General features: G+C 40.9%; 1 protein-coding gene across 1 annotated transcript in view; it reads left to right on the top strand.

The window, feature by feature from the left end:
• RUNX1 (RUNX family transcription factor 1) overlaps window positions 1–19,341 on the top strand; it is a 96,686-nt gene extending 77,345 nt beyond the window's left edge. Inside the window, exons 5-6 of the mRNA XM_075854591.1 lie at window positions 11,484–11,645; window positions 13,600–19,341. Of these exons, the coding sequence (XP_075710706.1) occupies window positions 11,484–11,645; window positions 13,600–14,093 (656 nt within the window). The 3' untranslated portion in view covers window positions 14,094–19,341. The remainder of the gene's footprint in view (window positions 1–11,483; window positions 11,646–13,599) is intronic.
• Window positions 19,342–22,150: the final 2,809 nt, after the last annotated feature.

Genomic DNA, 22,150 nt, shown 5'->3' with positions numbered 1-22,150 from the left:
ATGAGTTAAATACATCAGCAACGCAAATCTCTCTTCTGTCCTGATAGTTTGTTACAATGTATTAGTGCAGGTAAAATATATCCGCCTGGAGCCCAGGCTGCTTAGCTCACAGAGGGTTGGCTAAACTAGATATAATTGTAGCGACGGTATGTACAGCTTAATGCCTGATCACATTTCCGGCACAAAACCAGGCGAAAATACCGGAAACAATAGCGCAACATGCTGCGCTATTGTTTCCGGTAAAGCCACGAACAACCTAATGGAAACCCGACAGAACCCATTTAAAGTCAATGGGTTCCATTGGGCGCGGATGGTGTCTGTCATACAACAGAACCAGCGCTCCCGGTATTTTTGTTGTTTTGCACCTCAGACAGAGCAAAATAATGAAGACACCAACGCAGGTGTGAACCCAGCCTATAAAAGCCTCTGAATGTAAACAAGTATGTTCCAATCAGTGACCGCAAGCAGAGACCTAAAAAAAAAAACGATAAGTAAAAATGTAATTGAAAATGTTAAGGAATTGAAAAACAAAGCATCTTAGAAAATTCTAGAACTTTTCAGGATACAATGGGAAACCTCATAATGATAGATAGATAGATAGATAGATAGATAGATAGATAGATAGATAGATAGATAGATAGATAGATAGATAGATAGATAGATAGATAGATAGATAGATAGATAGATAGATAGATATGAGATAGATGATAGATAGATAGATAGATAGATAGATAGATAGATAGATAGATAGATAGATAGATAGATAGATAGATAGATAGATAGATAGATAGATAGATAGATATGAGATAGATAGATATGAGATAGATAGATAGATAGATAGATAGATAGATAGATAGATAGATAGATAGATAGATAGATATTAGATATATATTAGATATGAGATAGATATTAGATATGAGATAGATAGATAGATAGATAGATAGATAGATAGATAGATAGATGATAGATAGATAGATAGATAGATAGATAGATAGATAGATAGATAGATAGATAGATAGATATGAGATAGATAGATAGATAGATAGATATGAGATAGATAGATAGATAGATATGAGATAGATAGATAGATAGATAGATAGATAGATAGATAGATAGATAGATAGATAGATAGATAGATAGATAGATAGATAGATAGATAGATAGATAGATAGATAGATAGATAGATAGATATGAGATAGATAGATAGATAGATAGATAGATAGATAGATAGATAGATGATAAATAGATAGATAGATAGATAGATAGATAGATAGATAGATAGATAGATATGAGATAGATAGATATGAGATAGATAGATAGATAGATAGATAGATAGATAGATAGATAGATAGATAGATAGATAGATAGATAGATAGATAGATATGAGATATATATTAGATATGAGATAGATATTAGATATGAGATAGATAGATAGATAGATAGATAGATAGATAGATAGATAGATAGATAGATAGATAGATAGATAGATAGATAGATAGATAGATAGATAGATAGATAGATGATAGATAGATAGATAGATAGATAGATAGATAGATAGATAGATAGATAGATAGATAGATAGATATGAGATATATATTAGATATGAGATAGATATTAGATATGAGATAGATAGATAGATATGAGATAGATAGATAGATATGAGATAGATAGATAGATAGATAGATAGATAGATAGATAGATAGATAGATAGATAGATAGATAGATAGATAGATAGATAGATAGATAGACCAACAGACCAATTCTATAAATTACCTGTGATAGGTAGGGGGCCCTGATTTTGCGCTAGGGTTGAGGATCTTCACTTTACGTCTCTGATAGGCTGTCAGGGCATGCTGGGAGTTAGCACAACATATCAGCCAATGGAATTTTGCCAGTCCTATTCGTAACCACAATTAGGGACTGTAAGTACGCATCTGACTTTCTTATTTGTGCGCAGCCACAATCCAAAATTATATCCCTTCAACTGGAATTTTCTTTTGCCCAGGCGCGTGCCCTTGAAATCATCCCCTGCCACACACCGCGCTGACATCATACACTCGACTGACTTGACAAATAGTGTATTTATCCTGTAGAAAAATCCCAATAGTTCCCCGCTGCATGTCCCTGGCGCCCGCCCTCAGCACAAGGTGTTAAGTGACAGGTTGGTTCCCTTTCATGTATCTACACAGCAACGTACAACATATATCAATACGGCATTCAAAGTCAGTTAAAACAATATAGCTTTTCTTTCTTCACATGAAGGAGACCTCACTTCACCTTGTTAATCAAAGCTGTGCCCTAGAGGGAGGATTCACGCCGCGCTGACGGTATCATTTTCCCCCAAGGTGACCTCATCCGTGCAAGTCTGAAGTTTGCATTTGATACGAGTCTTATACTTTCTCTAAGTCAGTAAAATGAAGCAGCTCATCCTTAGATCATCACAGATCATCTCCAGCTTCCCAGAAATTCCTTTTCCTTTAGGCTGTAACACTAAACAAGGCCCCATTCTCCTTTCCTGTTGTAAATTTAAAGAGCATTTCGCCTAAAATAAAAATCCTCAATAAAGCCCTTGAGTGGTCAACCTCTGTCCACTTTCGAAATACATCTGAAACACAGACACATATAAATTTTTTGACCCAAATGTTTATACCCAAATACTGCCATACAATACCCAGACATTACAGCCATTCAGTGTCCAAATAATACCGCCATACAATGCCTAAATAATACCTCTATACAGTAACCAAATACTACTCTATAGTGCCCACATAACATAGCCATACAATACCCAGACATTACAGCCATTTAGTGTCCAAATAATACCGCCATACAATGCCTAAATAATACCTCTATACAGTAACCAAATACTACTCTATAGTGCCCACATAACAATGCCATACAATACCTAAATAATACCTCTATACAGTAACCAAATACTACTCTTTAGTGCCCACATAACATAGCCATACAATACCCAGACATTACAGCCATTCAGTGTCCAAATAATACCGCCATACAATGCCTAAATAATACCTCTATACAGTAACCAAATACTACTCTATAGTGCCCACATAACATAGCCATACAATACCCAGACATTACAGCCATTCAGTGTCCAAATAATACCGCCATACAATGCCTAAATAATACCTCTATACAGTAACCAAATACTACCATATAGTGCCCACATAACAATGCCATACAATACCCAGACATTGTGTCCAAATAATACCGCCATACAATACCTAAATAATACCTCTATACAGTAACTAAATACTGCTCTATAGTGCCCACATAACACTGCCATACAATACCCAGACATTCAGTGTCCAAATAATACCGCCATACAATGCCTAAATAATACCTCTATACAGTAACCAAATACTGCTCTATAGTGCCCACATAACAATGCCATATATTTCCCACACAATACTGCCATTCACTGTCCAAATAATACCGCCATACAATGCCTAAATAATACCTGTATACAGTAATCAAATACTACCATATAGTGCCCACATAATAACACATATTTTCCACATAATACTGCCATTCACAGTCCAGATAATACCACCATATAATGCGCTTAATAATACTTCTTTACAGTAACCAAATACTGCCTTGTAGTGCCCACATAACAATGCCATATATTTCCCACACAATACTGCCATTCACTGTCCAAATAATATAGCCATACAATGCCTAAATAATACCGCCATTCATTAATCAAATACTGCCCTACAGTGCCCACATAACACTGCCATGCAATACCCAGACATTACAGCCATTCAGTGTCCAAATAATACCGTCATACAATGCCTAAATAATACCTCTATACAGCAACCAAATACTGCCCTATAGTGCCCACATAACAATGGCATATATTTCCCACGTAATACAACCATTCAGTATCTGAATAATACCGCCATACAATGCCTAATTAATACCTCTTTACACTAACCAAATACTGCCTTAGAGTGCCCACATAACAATGCCACATATTTCCCAAACAATACAGTTTCCAAATAATACCGCCATGAAATGCCTACATAGTGAAGGGAGTTCATGGTAAAAGTCTGTGGTGGTCTAGGGCAGTAAAGGGGTTAGTGGTAAAGTTCCTGGTGGTCCGGGGTAGTGAAGGTTTACATGCTCCATTTTTAGGTTGCTCCCAGGGGTTCAGTCCTTGGGGGACCCACTAGGAAACAGGGGACCCTGACAATTGCCCATTTTTGCCACCCCCTAAAACCAGCCCCTTAGGGGGCTATAATTGCAGCCATATTGTTTGTCACCCAGCTTTTCCTACAAACGCACTGAGGAGCACTACTACGTTCTAGAGATAGTCAAGGGTAACAACAGTGACGTTGATGGCATATCCTGGCAATATCACAAAAGCATCGGGCTGCTATTTAATGGCCATTTTTTATTTTATTGGAAATGAATGAGATTTTCTTGCAGCTGCAAATAAGATAAGAGGAAAAAAGTTTATACTCACTTTTTGAATCCCCCGCCACGCCATCACCAATGGTCCAGTGGTCCCCCAAGGGTCTCTGTTCACCTTGCTGAAGCGATGGCGTGCTATATCGGCAATCAGTAAAGCAGCGGGGGTTTAAAACCTGAGTATGGCGTTTTTTCTTAGGTAATTGTTTCTTAAAGCCCGGAAAACCCCTTTAAGATCTTGAATATTGCTCTATGTTTGCTCAGTCCTTCTTCTAAAGGATGAGGTTATAATAGACCCGTCTTACAATGGCCGGGACCCGTCCTGCCAATCTGCGCAATTAATCTGTTGAAATCCAAATTAGTCCTCAAGTGTCTCCAGGAGCGAGGGAAGGAATGGAGGCTGACGTCCTTGTTATTGTGACTCTTACCGAAATAATGTGCCTGAGTCATCCTTTTTTGAGTTGTAGTTGCTTTGTCCCTCACTTTTTCCCAAAAATTAACAACCAATGACAACCATTGGCCATCTTACTTTCTTGGACAGTAAATCGGCTTCATTCTACTACAATTGAGCAACTATGTCAATTTAAAAATAGTCCAGAGCAATGTTCAAAATTCTGCTGGTCGTCATTGGAAACTGTCAACAAAGCTTGTCGACAGGCACGCCTCTACTAGGTTAGCTGAGTTTTTCCAATGTAGTGTTTACTTAATTGATTATTGTACAGTGTTTGGTGTAAAGACTAAACTTCCTAGAATACAATCACCAAAGCCGGTGCAGATACCGAACAAGCAGGACTGGATTATAGGGATGGCAGATGGAGCCTGTGCCCCGGGGCCTGCACCATCTTACATGCGTCGATAATTTAGACATGCTTTTCCATGCAAGTTCTGTGGCAGGACTTTATTTGTCACATATTGACTGTGGTCGCAGGGCACTACCCTAACGGTTAAGGTTGCAGGAGGGCGTGGGTAAACACATCTCTGGATTACATTAGACAGGATCGGTTGATTGTCTGAGTTTCGCAACGTAACAGGGAAAGTTAATTGAGATCTCGTGAGACATTTTAATAATTGGTTATGAAATAATAGGTTCTGAGCAGGAATAAAAGGTGTTATAATGGGCAGCTCGTGCCGCAGGTACGGTGAGATTGAGCGGCATACATAAAACAGGTGGTGCCGCTGTCATGCCGCACTGGGGCTATGGTTAGAGTAGGACCAGGTACGGCTCCTATGAGGGTAGATTACTCCAGATTACTCCCACACTCCAAAAAGAGAATTACATTAATTAGGTTCCTATGAAATTGGCCCTTGAATGTAAGTATAAATATAGCCCACCCAGGAGTGTGTGTGAACAAGGCCGATTCTACCCATTCCACAGCCGGAAGCCGAGAGTAAATCACCCCCCCCCCTTCTTAAAGGGGAATATCAGCCACAGAGCCCATTAGTGTAACACTCCTTGCTCCTGTACTGCCCCCTTAGATGATATCTGCAAGGAAATCAGAAACGTCAGCTTGACTGCTGTTTTAGCTCTGCTACATCTACCTATGTACACCTATGTAGCAGAGCTGAATTTGTCATTTGACTCTTTCACTTAAGCCACATTTACACATAAACCACAGACGAATGATCACCGAAGCGCAGAAATGTTACAACCCTATGTACACCTATGTAGTAGAGCTGAATTTGTCATTTGACTCTTTCACTTAAGCCACATTTACACATAAACCACAGACGAATGATCACCGAAGCGCAGAAATGTTACAACCTTAACAATGGACATTTACCGCATTACCGTTATCGGATGCATGACGCGATTTTCAAACTTCATTTTTCCCGTAATGTAATAGTATAGGAAAAGGTAGACGACAAACATGCTCGGAAACGTACGAATTGTTATATGTAAATGGGACTTTGTGGAATAATGAGGTTGGTTTACCTGCAGCCCTATGAAACCCACAGATAATACATTGTATCACAATTAGTTGGCTTTATAACCAATTCAGCACTGCTACATCAGTATATATCAGAGTCGTAACTAGGCTTTCCTTCAATAGGGACAAAGATTTTGTTTGCCCTATAACTATATACCCTGGTCAAGGCATAGTGGTTTTTACCCACCGGCACATGCCGCTCCAGCGAGCTATTTCTCTCAATATATATATATCTGTGATTGACAGTATACAGCTCTGGACTGTACTATATATTCTACCCTACTCATTGCTATGGAATTTTGCAGAAAGGGGTAAATAGTTTTGTCGAACACTCCTTACCAGAATGGGCGTGGCAGCGGCAGGAAATGCCATGTTGTGCCAGCTTGCCCTGACTGTCTATTTATGTGTTCCACTCATCTTCTTCATGACTAATGTGTGATGCTCTCAAACTGAATTCTTAGTCAGTCCTCTGTCACCGAGCGTCTCTGGTGCGGATCCTCGGGCAGACAGACTGGCTCGGGTTACTTAAGTGAAGCCGCTAAAAACCATTTGATCACTTTTGTAATGAAATAACTTAGAGAGAGAAAAAAAATTTGGGCAGAACGGTTTATAGATTTACTCACCCACAGTATTGACTGCTCTGGGTAATGGCGCATAAAAAATCACCACAAGGAGGCGAGAGATGCCAGCGCCTTCTCTATACATCTTCTATATCTCCCCTACCCAGCATTCCCCTGTCCTGGCTGAGCTCAGTGACTTAGCATATCTAAAAAAAAAAATAAGACAGAAGTGCTGTTCAGGTGTCTGGGAAAGTTAGGTGACAATAATATGACTTAAAAACTTGTACTCGGGCTGCCACCCAGCTTTTCTAGATTACTAATAGGCATATCTCACTAGTTAGGCATGAAATGTGGTGGTATATTGCTGCATGATTAGGCAGATTTGCCATTCAGGAGACAGGGAAAGCTGGGTGGGAACTGTAAGTTAGTTTTTCCAGAAATAAATATAACTGAGAAATGTTCAAATTATAATACTAAGGGGAAATATCAAAATCTTCTTGAGGATATGAGTCATTTGGGGATAATTAAGAAAAAACAGTGGGATCGAAAAGATCTTAAAGGAAATGTCCACGTTTTTAAACCATGTTTTTTTTTAGGTCGAACATTCTGTGCTGATTTGTTTTTTAATATAACACTATGACATGTGGAGCTCAGATTTTCTGATACAGAGCACCAAATCCCCTGCATTGACAAAGTTAAATGATAGAAATCTGTCGTCCTCCAGCCACCACTAGAGGGAGCTTAGGAGCATACTTGAGTTTAGTGGATATACAGTATACTTAGTGCTCCTAAGCTCCCCCTAGTGGTCGCTGCAGGAAAATAGAATTTTATCATTTCACTGTAATGTCCATGCAGGGGATTTGGAGCTCTGTATCAGAAAATCAAGCCCCGGCCTCTGTAAGAAATGAAACCACACCAAATATTGGACCTATTTAGATTGTAGGGAAACATTACATTGTGGAATTGTTATTTATGCGGCTCCATCATCACCCTGCGCCCCCTGTAATGACATGGTTGGCAGCTGTGGGGGGGGGGGTCACTTGTGCGGTCGCTCTACGAGAGGCTGTGACAGCGGGCTGCAGGCAGTTTGCTTACTCAATGGGAGAGGTGGTTTGGATTATATTACAGCAGATTATCTACAATCCCTCTGGGACACTCAAGACATTGTGAAACCTCATCCAGAAGTGGCGACCGGGAATCTGCCGATGTGGCTGGAACAATGGTCAAGAAATTCACGTGCGCTCCGTCACATCATCTTCCATCTTGCGAGGAGGCATCCCTTGAGAGTCCATGAATAATTTACTAGTCACCCAGCTTTCCATGAGTCCAGAATGGCAAATCGTGCTAGATATACAGAGATATAGGACCTGCGGATGTATACGGGTTGCCTTTCAGGACTCTGGGAAAGCTGGATGACAATAATCTGCCCATGGTCTTAGATTATAATTAGATGAAGTTCATTCCGTGAAGTGATCTGTTACTCTCGATTCCACATCGTCTGTTACTTCATGTTTCATATCCTCAAATCTTCTCCTCCCACTGAAGTAAATATACCCAAAACCACCGACTCGACTTCCTGCCGGGTCCAATCCGCCTCCAAAAATAAAAATGGACTTTTCTGGCTGCTATCAGTATGAGGTCAGTAGCCCGTGAACAAACAGATTGAACCATGGGGTGCTACTATACGTAACTTTGGTCATCGAAACCATGTGAAGAGGGGGCATTAATCAATTGGGAGTCTGAAATCCAGCTCAGGCCCGTGCTTTATCCCTCCACCATGCTTTACACTGCAGCTCTGTTTGTTTGTTTTTAAATTAATTTGGATCTACATAAAATATATCAAATCCATAGAAAAGCTAAGTAGGTGTATGGTGATTTTAGTAAGTATGTGCTGGTAGTCAGGGCTCTTCTACAGTAGTATTGTCACCATATTCTTGTAAACCTGGAGCACAGGAGCAGCAGAGAGGAGTTTGTTATTGGCACTACTCATTATGATATTATAATGGTTATCTGTGGTCTTACATAAGACTGTCGGTTATCTTACGGCATTATATGAACTTAGAGGGTTATAATGCAATTCTTAAGTGTTAGTTGACAAATTCAGCACTGCTACATCCATCTGCATTATCAGTTTGTCAGTCCATATCATTCCAACCAGGCTGTAACTGGAGACTGGGAGATGTCTAATTCCAGCTGTTAGAAAAAAAAGAAAAATTCACAGATCTGATGCGGAATGGACAGGACATGAAAGCAGCTTGTTGTACATAGTGATTCTGGGATTTGTACTTGTGAGTAATGACATTTGGAATTGTGTCCAAAGGTCAGCTCTGCTATTCATCGCCTACCGAGAATGTCACTGCTGAGCATTGTGTGTGAAATCCTCTCCATACAGCCCGGGGTGTCTGATGTAAGGACTAGTGGGAGTCCTTACACCTCCAGGTGGCTCCTCACTAATAGTATTATCCATTTACTGCCCTTTACTGCCACCTAGTGTTCAAGTGATGTATAACACACACCAAGAAGGCACATTAACCCTAAAAGTCATAGGTTGGGATTATTATATATAAATTATTATTTTGATTCTATCATTATTTCCCCCAAATACTGACAAGTGTTCTAAAAAATATACTGGCAAGGACAAAGCGTAATATATATATATATATATATATATATATATATATATATATATATATATATATATATATATATATATATCTGTATATATATATATATATATATATATATATATATATATATATATATTACGCTTTGTCCTTGCCAGTATATTTTTTAGAACACTTGTCAGTATTTGGGGGAAATAATAAAAGAATCAAAATAACAATTTATATATAATAATATATAAACTCAAATTATGCACAAGTTTCAGGAGTGTCACATGACATTTTAAAATTGGGTATCAGATTGCATTTTTTTTTATCACACTGAAAACTAATGTAAAACCATGTTCGTCAGTATCAGCGGTGTGATAATACAGGATCATAGTGTATAGGTGTAGCAGAGCTGAATGTGCCATTTGACTGTTTTTCTGGATCAGTGTGATAACTCTGAATTAAAGGGTTTGTTTGTTTTTTATGTAAAGCTTAATCACTGTATAAAGGACAGTTCTAATAATGTTGTGTTGTCAGTGAATGGAAACATTCTTGCTTATATCTAATGGCTGAAAACTTTCTCCAGCTCACACAGCTGCAATTTGTTACAATGTATCAGTGTAGTTAAGCACCATTATCCTTGAGTCCAGGACAGGAGATTTGTACTTTTAAGTTTGCCTACACTGATACACTGAAACAAATTCTCCACTGTGAGTAGGAAAAAGTCATCATAAGTTTCTAGTCTCTGAATGTATCCGTTTACAGAAAAAAAATTGGACAAAAAAACTGGACATTGGGGGACAGGTGACATGACATTGGGGCCCAGGTGACATGACATTGGGGGCCAGGTGACATGACATTGGGCGATAGGTGACATGACATTGGAAGACAGGTGATGTGACATTGGGTGACATGACATTGGGGACAGGTGACATGACATTGGGGACAGGTGACATCACATTGGAGGACAGGTGACATCACATTGGGTGACTGGTGACACGACATTGGAGGACAGGTGGCATCACATTGGGTGACTGGTGACATCACATTGGAGGACAGGTGGCATCACATTGGGTGACTGGTGACATCACATTGGAGGACAGGTGGCATCACATTGGGTGACTGGTGACATGACAATCACATTGTAGGACAGGTGACATCACATTGTAGGACAGGTGACATCACATTGGAGGACAGGTGACATCACATTGGATGACATGTGACAACATTGGGTGACAGGTGACATGACATTGGGTGACAGGTGATATGACATTGGGTGACAGGTGATATGACATTGGGTGACAGGTGACGTGACATTGGGGGACAGGTGACGTGACATTGGGGGACAGGTGACGTGACATTGGGTGACATGACATTGGAGGAAGAGGTGACATCACATTGGAGGACAGGTGACATCACATTGGAGGACAGGTGACATGAAATTAGGGGACAGGTGACATGACATTGGGGGACAGATGATATGACAATGGTTGACAGGTGACATGACATTGGGTGACAGGTGACATGACTGGGTGACAGGTGACATTACTGGGTGACAGGTGACATGACATTTGGTGACAGGTGTCATGACATTGGCTGACAGGTGACATGACATTGGCTGACAGGTGACAACATTGGGTGACAGGTGACATGACTGGGTAACAGGTGACATGACTGGGTGACAGGTGACATGACATTGGGTGACAGGCGACATGACATTGGGTGAGAGGTGACATGACTGGGTGACAGGCGACATGACATTGGGTGACAGGCGACATGACATTGGGTGACAGGTGACATAACTGGGTGACAGGGTCTGTTTCTCATATTATCATGTATGTTCTGTGTGCGGAGGTCTCGTTGTCGTGCTGTTCCTCCAGCACAATTGCTTTGACCACAATCACTTCTGATAACCATGGACCTGTTTGCTTTTCCTCCTATTTCTGTAGACACAAGACAAGTTCAGACATCTCCCCCTTGGTCGTATGACCAGTCCTATCAATACCTTGGATCTATTGCCACACCCTCTGTCCACCCGGCCACTCCCATCTCACCTGGACGTGCCAGCGGAATGACGTCCCTTAGTGCCGAGCTCTCCAGTCGTTTATCAGGTATTGACCATCAAAAAATGTCATAGAAATTTTCTAGACCATTTTACTGCAGCAAGAAGTTGGACAGAATTACATTCACTTCAATGGAGCTGAACTGCAATACCAGACACAACCATAGACATGTGTGGTGCTGTTTCTGGAAGAAAGCAGCCATGGTTTTCTAAGCCTGTACAACCCAGTATTATGAACCTGCCCCTTAAAAAGTACCTGCCACATCTCCTGGGGTTTCCCATGAAATAACAATTCTGGAACATATTTTCTTAGAACTCTCCATTGTGCTGTTCCTCTGTCATTCCTCCTAGAAATTCATGAATAAATTATCAACTGGGTGTTACCAGTTGAGGGTGTGACCCTACCGAGACAGACTCCTTCCAATCAGTGCTGCAAGGGTAAGACTTGTTTGGGCACGGCCCTTTGACAAGAGGAATGTCAATTTATTCATACATTTCTAGGAGGAATAACAGAGGAATGACACAATATAGAGTTCTAAGAAAAGATGTTACAGAATTGTTATTTCATGGGTAATACAATTATTTACTAAATCAGACAAGTCAGGAGAGGTGACAAATTCTTTGGGGAACAGGCCTGAGGATCGCCCCATATTTCTGTCCTACAAGGAATGGAAAGACAGAACAAGCCGTTTTGTTTTCGATTTTGGGAGGATGAGGTGGCGTAAACCAACACAAGGAATGGGGTCCTTAGTTTGTATAGAGACCCCCTCTCTTCTAACTAGACCCCATATCGGACAATTGATCTATAAGAATAAACGGTATGACCTGAAAATGACCACATTGCCTGATAATATACACATACCTCCTCCATTTTCTTTAGATCTTATCCCTCACATCCAAGAGCGTACATATCATCCAGACAGTATCCGCACATGCTACAGGGCCCATGGAGAAGGGGACCCCTGATGAGATTGACCCAATTTTTACCCCATGTAATAGGACTACCCCTAACCATTAGCAAACAAGAGCAAGGGGAACTAGATGCCCAACTTACTGGAAGGTGCTTGGTCAAGACGCTTTGGTGCTTCCTTCCCAATATGGGGGTTATAATGGCATAAGCCGGCATCAGGAAAGGTACCCATGTCCGTGGGTCTTGTCTTCCCCTATGTATGGCCATATGTATGACCAATGTGCGGCCATCTTCCCTTTTATAGGGTTGCTCCATGGATGTAAACAAGCAGTAGATGTACAATTGACCTATTGTTTAGTGGCTTTGATATTGTAGGACTGTATTTCCCGAGAAAACCTGCGCTAAGTACTATAGACTGGAAAAAAAAACCTCCCTCGCCAGACGGGACGCCACACCTTGTCTGAGCAGCACGGATTACCTGGGGGCTTGTTTGTTTTGAGCTCGCAATACCATGTGTGGCTGCCAAGTGCTGAACTGACGGCACATTCACTTGTATCATATCCAAGATCCCACTAAGTGGGGAAATTATCTTCTGAACATCTCCAGTGTCTGCTCTGAACCTCCCATTTCGCTCAGGTGCTTCCAGGGTTAATTTTTCACCACAGTCGTTGCATTTACGTAACCTCGGCAAGACAGACAGAGATAAAGAGTAATTATTGCGTTCTAAATGACCGACTGTTTCCGCTTGTCCTAAGAATACAAGGCTGAAGTATTGGCAGAGCCTCCTGATCTAATCTGAAGGTGGGACAGCTCCTGCAAGCACTGTCATGGCTGCCATTAGTGGTGGTCACCTGTGGAAATCCAGCCTCCTCCGGCAGATGCCGATCTTTTCGGAAATGATTGATGATATTCCCACTAAAAGTGGACAATTCCTTTAATTTTATATTTTAGAGCAACCTATGGCTCTCCAGCTGTTCGAAACTACAACTCCCAGCAGTCAGAGAGCCAAGGTTGGGGATGACTGTGATAGGGCATTGATATAGTCTCACACTGAGGATTTAATTATTGATCTATTATTTTTTTTTCCACACAGGGGCTTCAGACCTGACCGCATTCAGTGACCCTCGAGTCGGAATCGATCGTCAGTTCTCCACCCTTTCGTCAATTTCGGATCCACGCATGCACTATCCTGGAGCGTTTACATATACCCAAACCCCAGTGTCTTCAGGTATAGGAATTGGTATGTCCGCCATGTCCAGTGCCGCCAGGTACCACACCTACTTACCACCTCCATATCCCGGATCTTCTCAAGCTCAAGGAGGCCCATTCCAGGCCAGCTCCCCATCATACCATCTCTATTATGGGACATCAGCCGGGTCCTACCAGTTTTCTATGATGTCCGGAGGAGACAGGTCACCACCTCGCATCCTTCCTCCTTGCACTAACGCTTCCACGGGGTCGGCTCTTCTCAACCCCAACCTTCCGAACCAAAACGATGGGGTCGAGACAGAAGGAAGCCACAGCAACTCTCCAACCAACATGGGCACCGCACCAAGGTTGGAGGAAGCGGTATGGAGACCCTATTGAAAAATATTGAGATGTGAAGGTTCATCGAGTGAATTCACATACGTACATGGACATCTTGATGGGTTCCAAAGACGTATCTGATCTCTCAATGCTGTGAAGCCCAATGGATGGAAGTGAATGGACTTCATGGGTATTGAGGACACAACAGAGATGTATTTCCAACATGGTGTCTGGAAGGAGTCTCTCACGTCAACATCCAAATGTGTTTTCTGAAGCCACAGAGAGTAGATCTTAAAGGATTGGCACTTCGGAACCTCACCCGAAATTTTTGGAACATTTCACTGTATCAATGTAAATGATTGAGGTCCAGATACATTCTCCCAAAGCGTAATTGTACATTTCTGGTTACTCAGTGGAACATGCTTGTTTTTAGTTACTTCATATGCAAAACTAAGGTTGCCCCTATTTTGGGCACCCCGAGCCTCTTTCCCGCTTTCTTTTAATTTTATAGCTTCCAGGTATATTTTACATTTTTTACGTAAATTTTTGTATTGTATTTCATGTCGTTTTTTTTTATATATTGGGCAATGATGTGTAATTATTTCAGTACCAGTGCCCGCCCCTGTGAGGCGCTCTAGTTTTATTTATGTATAGTATTCAGGGCTTATTTTTTTTTATTATTATCCCAGTTACACAAGGATGTTGTTTACATTTTGAATTATTTTGGAAATTTCAGTTTTTTATGACTTTTTTGCCCCTCAGGTTAATTTGCGATCGTATTGATACAATGTTGCAATGCTCGATACATTCATAGCATTCTTAACTGTGTTGTACCCTGTAGGATGAGATTGGTGATGTCATTCTTAAAGAGATACCGTCAATTAATAGTAATGTGTTCCCCTCCACAACTTGGAGTTCCTTGTCCCATCATTGGTGAGTGTTGAGATTAGGACTCACAGGGTCAGACTGGCCCATTAGCAAGCCAGAGCATCTTCCAATATGCCCAAGTTCTGCTCTGATAACAGGTCCCATTCACAAAGTGACCCATGAGGACAACCTCATCTGAAGCTCACTTTGGTGGCGATCACTTTCCTCCAGGGTCTATTTTTGGGGGTTCTTTAACAAATAACCTCTTTGACCTTATTGATGATATGACCTGTTGTTCAGTGTTGCTGATAGGTGGGCTCTCAGAATTATGGCCATTGGTGGGCCAAAGGTAACCAGTCGGCCATGTTGAAAAGACTCGTTACATTGATCCTATAAGGGGTTATCCATTTCCATTACTGACCCTGGTTGAAGTTCAGAGATCCAAACCCTAAAATTTACCCATAGTGGGGCCCAGGACCCCCAAAACATGGAGGGAAATACATGACTATTAAATGAAGTGTTACTATGTGACATGTAGCAATTTTTTCTTGGAAGATTCCTTATGGCCAAGTCTGTATTTCACATTCAATGGATGAATCGTTTGGTTAAAGAGTTTATGGTCACTGATGTATAATAAAAAGTGCAGACAGCTCAATTAGTCACTGACTGTAGCCACGTGTGTAGCTTCCTATGTATTAACCACACAAGTTTAAGAAGAAAAGCCGCCGGTAGACTTTAGATGACCATCCCCCAAGCCAGCCGATCCTGATCGTTTCCCCTGAGATGAGCGGTCTGATTGTTCTCTCTGAATCAGCTGCCTGACTTATCCAAAGTGTTCATGTAGAAATCATTCATCTAAAAATAAGGTTATAATTCAGTGATGGTACTAATGGGGGCGGAGCTGTGACAACCTCTCTTTCATGTTCATTGAGAAAGACAATGGTTGTCACCAGATGAGAAAAGAAACAGCTGCAGTATAATGGGAGCACGTAGGATATACAATCCAGGGGGAAATGTGCAAGGAATGGAGGCATTATTTATTTCAGGTTGAGTTACCTTTTAAATTAAGAGTTGACTGGCAGACTGGGTCACATTTCTCTTGCTGGTATTATTATATAGAACCCAGGATGATCATTGCTCATTAGGACGTGAGTTTCATTACAATTCCTTCAATGTGGAATCAATAGGACCTGATAGGTGTCGGATTATCAAATATTCTGGATTATCAGTAGCCCATCAAAAAGTATATAAAACTCAATTATACGGGTATTGACCCTTCAAGAAGACCATAGTGCTTCAGGCTTTGTAAAATGTCACTTTATTTTGCAGTTTTGTGCTGGAAAGAATTGCTGGATTATTAGACGTTCTGGATTATCAGATGGAAATGTACTGTATTTCTATTTCTGAATTCAGTATTAAGATAAATTGGATTTTAATTTGTCCGTCTACCAGTAATAAAATAAAAATTCTAGAAGTATGTAAGATTTCCATCAACCGGCACTAATGGGACCCTATAAAAGTCAGATTATGAATTGTTCTGAATTAAAAGGGTTCTCCGCTTTGGATAATCCCTTTTTGGTTAAAAGGATCTCCTGACGATAGACTGATCGATGTGATAGACTGGGATCTCCAGCGATCAGCTGTAATCTGTGATGAAGCCCCTGCAGCGCCACCACAGGGGAAATGAAGCATTACACAGTTCTCATTGAAATCAATGTAATACAATGACGTCCTGGGCCCTCCAGAGCAAGAGAAAGCATCATGGGATATATGTTAATACGTCAAATAATGCCAAAATAAAGGATTTATTAGCAGGGATAGGGTTAATCTTTATGTCCTATGTACAGGAGCTAAGAACAAACCAAACGATCTAAATCTACACTATACGACATAAAACAACATAATCTTAATCTGCTCGATGAGTCTCAAATGGTTCAATGAGGGCAAGATTGTATTTTTGTCGTATTATTTAATCCCTACTTGTTGCAGTCATGGATTTTAAGGCGCCATTTCCCTCAACGAGTTTATAAAGGTTTCAGTGGCATTGGCTATTATAAAAGATGGAGGATTATATAAAAATAATAATAAAAAAAAAACTTTATTTAAATGTTCTTATTGCAGGGCTGAAGAGTATTTGAAAGCAGGACTTCAGATCAGTGTTTGATATAAAATAATAATAAAAAAAAAACTAAAAATAGAGGCTGCGGGCAGCACACATTAGGCTTATTTAAGATGTTTTTTTTTTCCTTTTGGCGTTTTTTTTACAGGATGGATATAAATAGATATAAATATATTTTTGTTGGCTTGTTTGTACTATTCCGATGCAGTTGCACTTTGATCTATGAAGTGTGCAGTCGAACATTTCACCCATTTAAGGTGGTTTATCTTTCACAGCGCTAAAAATGGCAAGTAGGTTAAAAAATTATGACATGAGCAATGCAAAATCTCCAAATAACTCATTCTTCTTTTTTCCTGCAGTGATTGGGGTCATTTATACTTCAGTTGTGAGGTCAGTAGGTGGCAGCAGAGCTCTATTTTTCATTATGTATGTTTTGCAGAAATGCAGCCTACTCTTGTCATATACTTAGGTGGTCACTAGGTGTCAGCAGAGTTCAATTTTCCACAATTTTACATGCTATGTACCGTACAATACATGCTATACCTACACTGAGTATATACATATATATTTTATTTCAGGTATAAAAATTATTACAGACCAAAAATAGAGGTGCTGCCTATTGCAACCAATCATATTTCAGACGTCATTTTCTACTGAAGGTCAAGGTAATGGAAGCATTGATACACATCTATATCATGTTTCTGATTGCAATATTTTGCATTGCAATTAAATGAGAAAAATAACATTTCCGGGAATGATGCCACCTAAAAAAAAAAGTCAGTGCTTTTATATCTCAGAATCTTTTGCTTCAGGCTGGAAAAGGGGGGCAGCTTAAAGGGATAGTGGAGGTATCACTTACACACAGGCTGGCAGCTATTTTATGGGATGAGAAATGATTCTGTCCCTATGATGTCACTAGCCCTTTAAGATGATATGTTACAAAAATAAATCTATAGTGTTTTTATGAAAAAAGGACTGCTTTTTTTTTTTTTAGGGAACAGCGCCACTCTTGTCCATGGGCTGTCTCTGGTATTGCAGCTCAGCTCCATTCAATTGAATAGAGCCAAGCTGCAATAGTAGACGCACACAATGGACAAGAGGGGTGCTGAGAAAAAAGGCAGGTCTGTTTTCTCCAGTTACCTAAGTGGTGGGATCTAAACAAGTCTGTGTAGCCTACAGAGGCAGTCTGTTATTTGGCAGATAGAACTTCCTGTGACCACTTCTGTAGGGAAACAATGGTCACTAAAAGAACCCATACCATGGAGGAAGCATGTGCAGCTAGTATGGGGCTTGTGGAGAGAGAGTCCGGGTTGATCCCATCCTCTTTGCTGCTGGGATTCCTCTACAGAGCAACTGAATTGTTAGCAAATACGATGGGGAAAAAGCCCAAGGGTCATGGAATAGGGTCAACAAACACCTGGACCTTCTATCCTTGGGGGGCAAAACCCAGCACCATAATGTGGGACCCATTTTGAACTTTGCTACGTCACCATCTCTCTTCTATGTACAACACTGGTGGTCAACCAGTTAGTAAGTTAGGTGGTTACTAGGCAACATCCCGACCCACATGTAGAATATACTAAGAAGGAACTGAGAGAATAGAAATAAACTTTCTTAAAGGGGACATTAGACTAATTAAACCAAGTATATACAAATACAGTAGATTATATGTCCGGATCAGCGCCAGTACCTCTGGTAGATTCTACGTCGTGTCTCATTGGTTTATCCCACTAAATGAGTGTCTGTCCTGTGTGTAGGTGATAAACTCATTCTGTAAAGCCATATTTAATACTTATTTCTGGTTCCTTAAAGGGGAACCCCTCTATGATGTCCATATACCCTAATAGGGCCTACGGACAACCCCTTAAACTCTTTGTATGGAAATAAGGCCATTTCAGAGATGACTCATACGATGGTAATGTTATCTGCGTCATGTACAATTTTCGGGTCTTTCATGAATAAATTATCTTTGTTTTGTTGACTTTTTATTGCTGTATAATTATCAATTGTATTGTATTTATAGAAATGTAAATAGATTTAGAGTGCTTTCCGGCATGAGATCCCCAGGCTTTTCATTAAAACACGTTACAAAGTTTTAGAAACTTTTTGCCTTGTCTTAAAGAAACACTGAAGTGAGATTTCTCTGTTTTTAGTTGTTTTTTTTACATACTATTGATTTGTTGTTCACTTTTGTATACGGCTTCTGAGGCATGGACATGTGTGACTCTCTCCTAATGCATTACCACCATGTTTGCTGGAATAAGGGATTGGAGTTTGCATAAAGCTTTCAGCTATGTTCAGTGTTTACTATGTTTCATTTTTCCAAATAAACTTCCAAAATAAGATTGTGTTGCGTCATGTCTGCTATTATAAGCGTTCTTAAAGAGGAACTGTCACTAGTTTAGTAATGCCCTATCTCCTACTAAATAGGCGCTGTCACACTGATGATACTAGTGAAAATTGTGTCCTAAAAAGTTTATTATTTTAAAAGTTATGAGCATTTTTCTAAATATGTAATTGAGCCTTTATTAGACAAGTGGGAGGTAACAGCAGCGATTCTCCTGGGGTGGAGCCTCCTCACAGCCTCTGACGCTGTCCTATCAGCATGAAGCTGCTTCACACAGTGTGAGAGACTGAGGCTGGAAGGAGGGGGGATCACTTCAAATAACCATATCTCCGGCTGTGGACCACCTAGAACCGTGGTTCGGGTGGCATATGAAAGAGGAGATTATAATCTTTCATAGGACACCAAGATCGCAGCTGTGAAACAACCGGAGGTATCTCCAGTTGAATACACAGTCGGGAATGGAAGCTGTATACTATATCATCACACTGTTGCTGGGCATGGAAGGGGGAGAAGCTGTATGCTGATTGGACAGCGTCATACAGAAAACATTACACCGCCCAGAGTGAAAAGAAAGAGTCACCTCCCATTTGGCAAGTATAGCCAAATTAGCAAATTTAGAAAAATGCTCAGAACTTTGCAAATAAGAAATGTTTTTTTTTTTTTAAATGACACTGTAGTTATCAGCTTCATAGCGACTATTAGATTAGTTAGGAGATAAGGCATTAATAAACTAGTGACAGATCCGCTCTAAGGTGCCCCCCACCCACAATTCATACTGCAAGACGGAACCAAGAACTGAAAACTATGGTCCTCATTCGTAATATGGTTTTCGGTCAAAGAAATTTTGCAAACTTAGACGCACGGCTGTTTTACGAAAAATATTTTTACTTTTACACGGTGCCTGCCATTTTTCCAAAAAGGTAGTGTGGCTTTAAAAAAGGGAATGGGGCTAGCACTGCCCGACAGATTCTTCAAATTTGACACCAGAAAAATTCAGAATTCTGTCAGAAATTTACAGCAGCCCAGAGCTGTTGTAGATTTCACCACCAGTTTCACAGCAGAAGATGCGACTAATATATTAAGTGGCAATAAATCGCATCTGAATGTTACGGACTACCGACTAAAACTGCTGTATAAAAAACACCAGTCAAGGTACATGTGGGCCCATGTGCTCATTGCTTGTATCTATCTATCTATCTATCTATCTATCTATCTATCTATCTATCTATCTATCTATCTATTTATCTATCTATATACAAGAAAATGGCGACAGCACTCTGCAAACACCAATGCCACCTAAAACACTATATATAAATAAATATGCATTACTGCTGAATCTACTTACAATAGTGAGGTTCTTAGTGCACATTTTGATCAAATTGTGTGAGCCCACCTGCCACGTCAAGACAGCCTCACTTATAAGGTGGGTCCCTACACTGCACATACACCCTGTTCTGGGTCTAAGCCTGCAGAATATACTTGGGGAAGGTAGGAACCAGCATTAAACTTATTAAAATCACCCTAGGGCAGAATGGAGAGAAGTGCACGACTAAACATGGAGACCATTCTGCCCTGGTCTCCATGTTTAATGTGGACTCCTACCATCCCCAAGTATATTCTGCAGGCTTAGACCCAGAACAGGGTGTATGTGCAGTGTAGGGACCCACCTGCGCAAACAGATGCCCCCATACATTATAATGCCCACACAAATTTCCCCATACTGTATAATGCCACATAGCTGCCCCATACAGTATAATGTCCCCATAGCTGCCCCATACAGTATAATGTCCCCATAGCTGCCCCATACAGTATAATGTCCCCATAGCTGCCCCATACAGTATAATGTCCCCACTGCTGCCCCATTCAGTATAATTCCCATAGTGCCTATTAAAATAATAAATAAATACTCACCTAGCCCCGTTCTTCTGCTCCTCCGCTCTGTACTATTAGTGGCTCGGCGCATACAGGTGCAATGACGTCACTCAATCATGCCTGTCTGTAGCGAGTCGCTCTCGGCCGCTTCACACACTGAATACTGAAGCAGGGAACTGACAGTTCCTTGCATCAGCGTTGGATTCAACTGTATCTGCGTCCTCCTGGTATACTTAAAACATGGTTCCCAGAGCTGCTGAGTAGTAACTGCAACACCGCTCATCGACAGAGAGAATCCTCTCCCCGACCTATCCACGTACACCTTCAGTGAATTCCTCCTAAAAAAAAAACATACAGTGTCTGTAGCACCGGTGACCGCCAACGTTCCCCCCTCTTCCAGCAGCCAACGGCTGGACTGCGTTCAGGCAGAGCACGATCTACCTGTAGTAGTACCTGGCAGTCTCTTAAGGGGCCAGTGTGCGCGCCAATATAGTGTTCCCAGCCTATCACTGCATAGCCTGGACTATTTAAAGAAGTCTGCCCTGTGACTCAGTGTCTGAGCAACATTGTACTACCTAGTATTATCCTGCGAAGGTTCCATATCCTGTGGCAGTTACCAGTCGGTATTCTGTACCCTATATACTGTGCCCGTTACCAGTCGGTATACAGTGTCCTGTATCCTGTGGCCTGCTTCCAGTAATCCGGCACCAGCATTCTTCCAGTAATGCGGCAGCATCTTGTATCCACTATCTGCTATCTGCCTGTATCCAGCTGCAACCAAGGTACCATCTACCAGTGACTGTTTAACACCTGTCTGAACAGCTACTCCATTTCGGCGGAGTAGCCAGTGGATCCACAACCCTATTGGATGTTACAGTGTCTAATTATACGCACCATACAGTTTGGTTCCCA

The sequence above is a fragment of the Rhinoderma darwinii genome, chromosome 2 (genome assembly GCF_050947455.1).
Source record: "Rhinoderma darwinii isolate aRhiDar2 chromosome 2, aRhiDar2.hap1, whole genome shotgun sequence".
In the NCBI taxonomy this organism is placed as follows: domain Eukaryota; kingdom Metazoa; phylum Chordata; class Amphibia; order Anura; family Rhinodermatidae; genus Rhinoderma; species Rhinoderma darwinii.
This window is presented reverse-complemented; position numbering and strand designations above follow the sequence as displayed.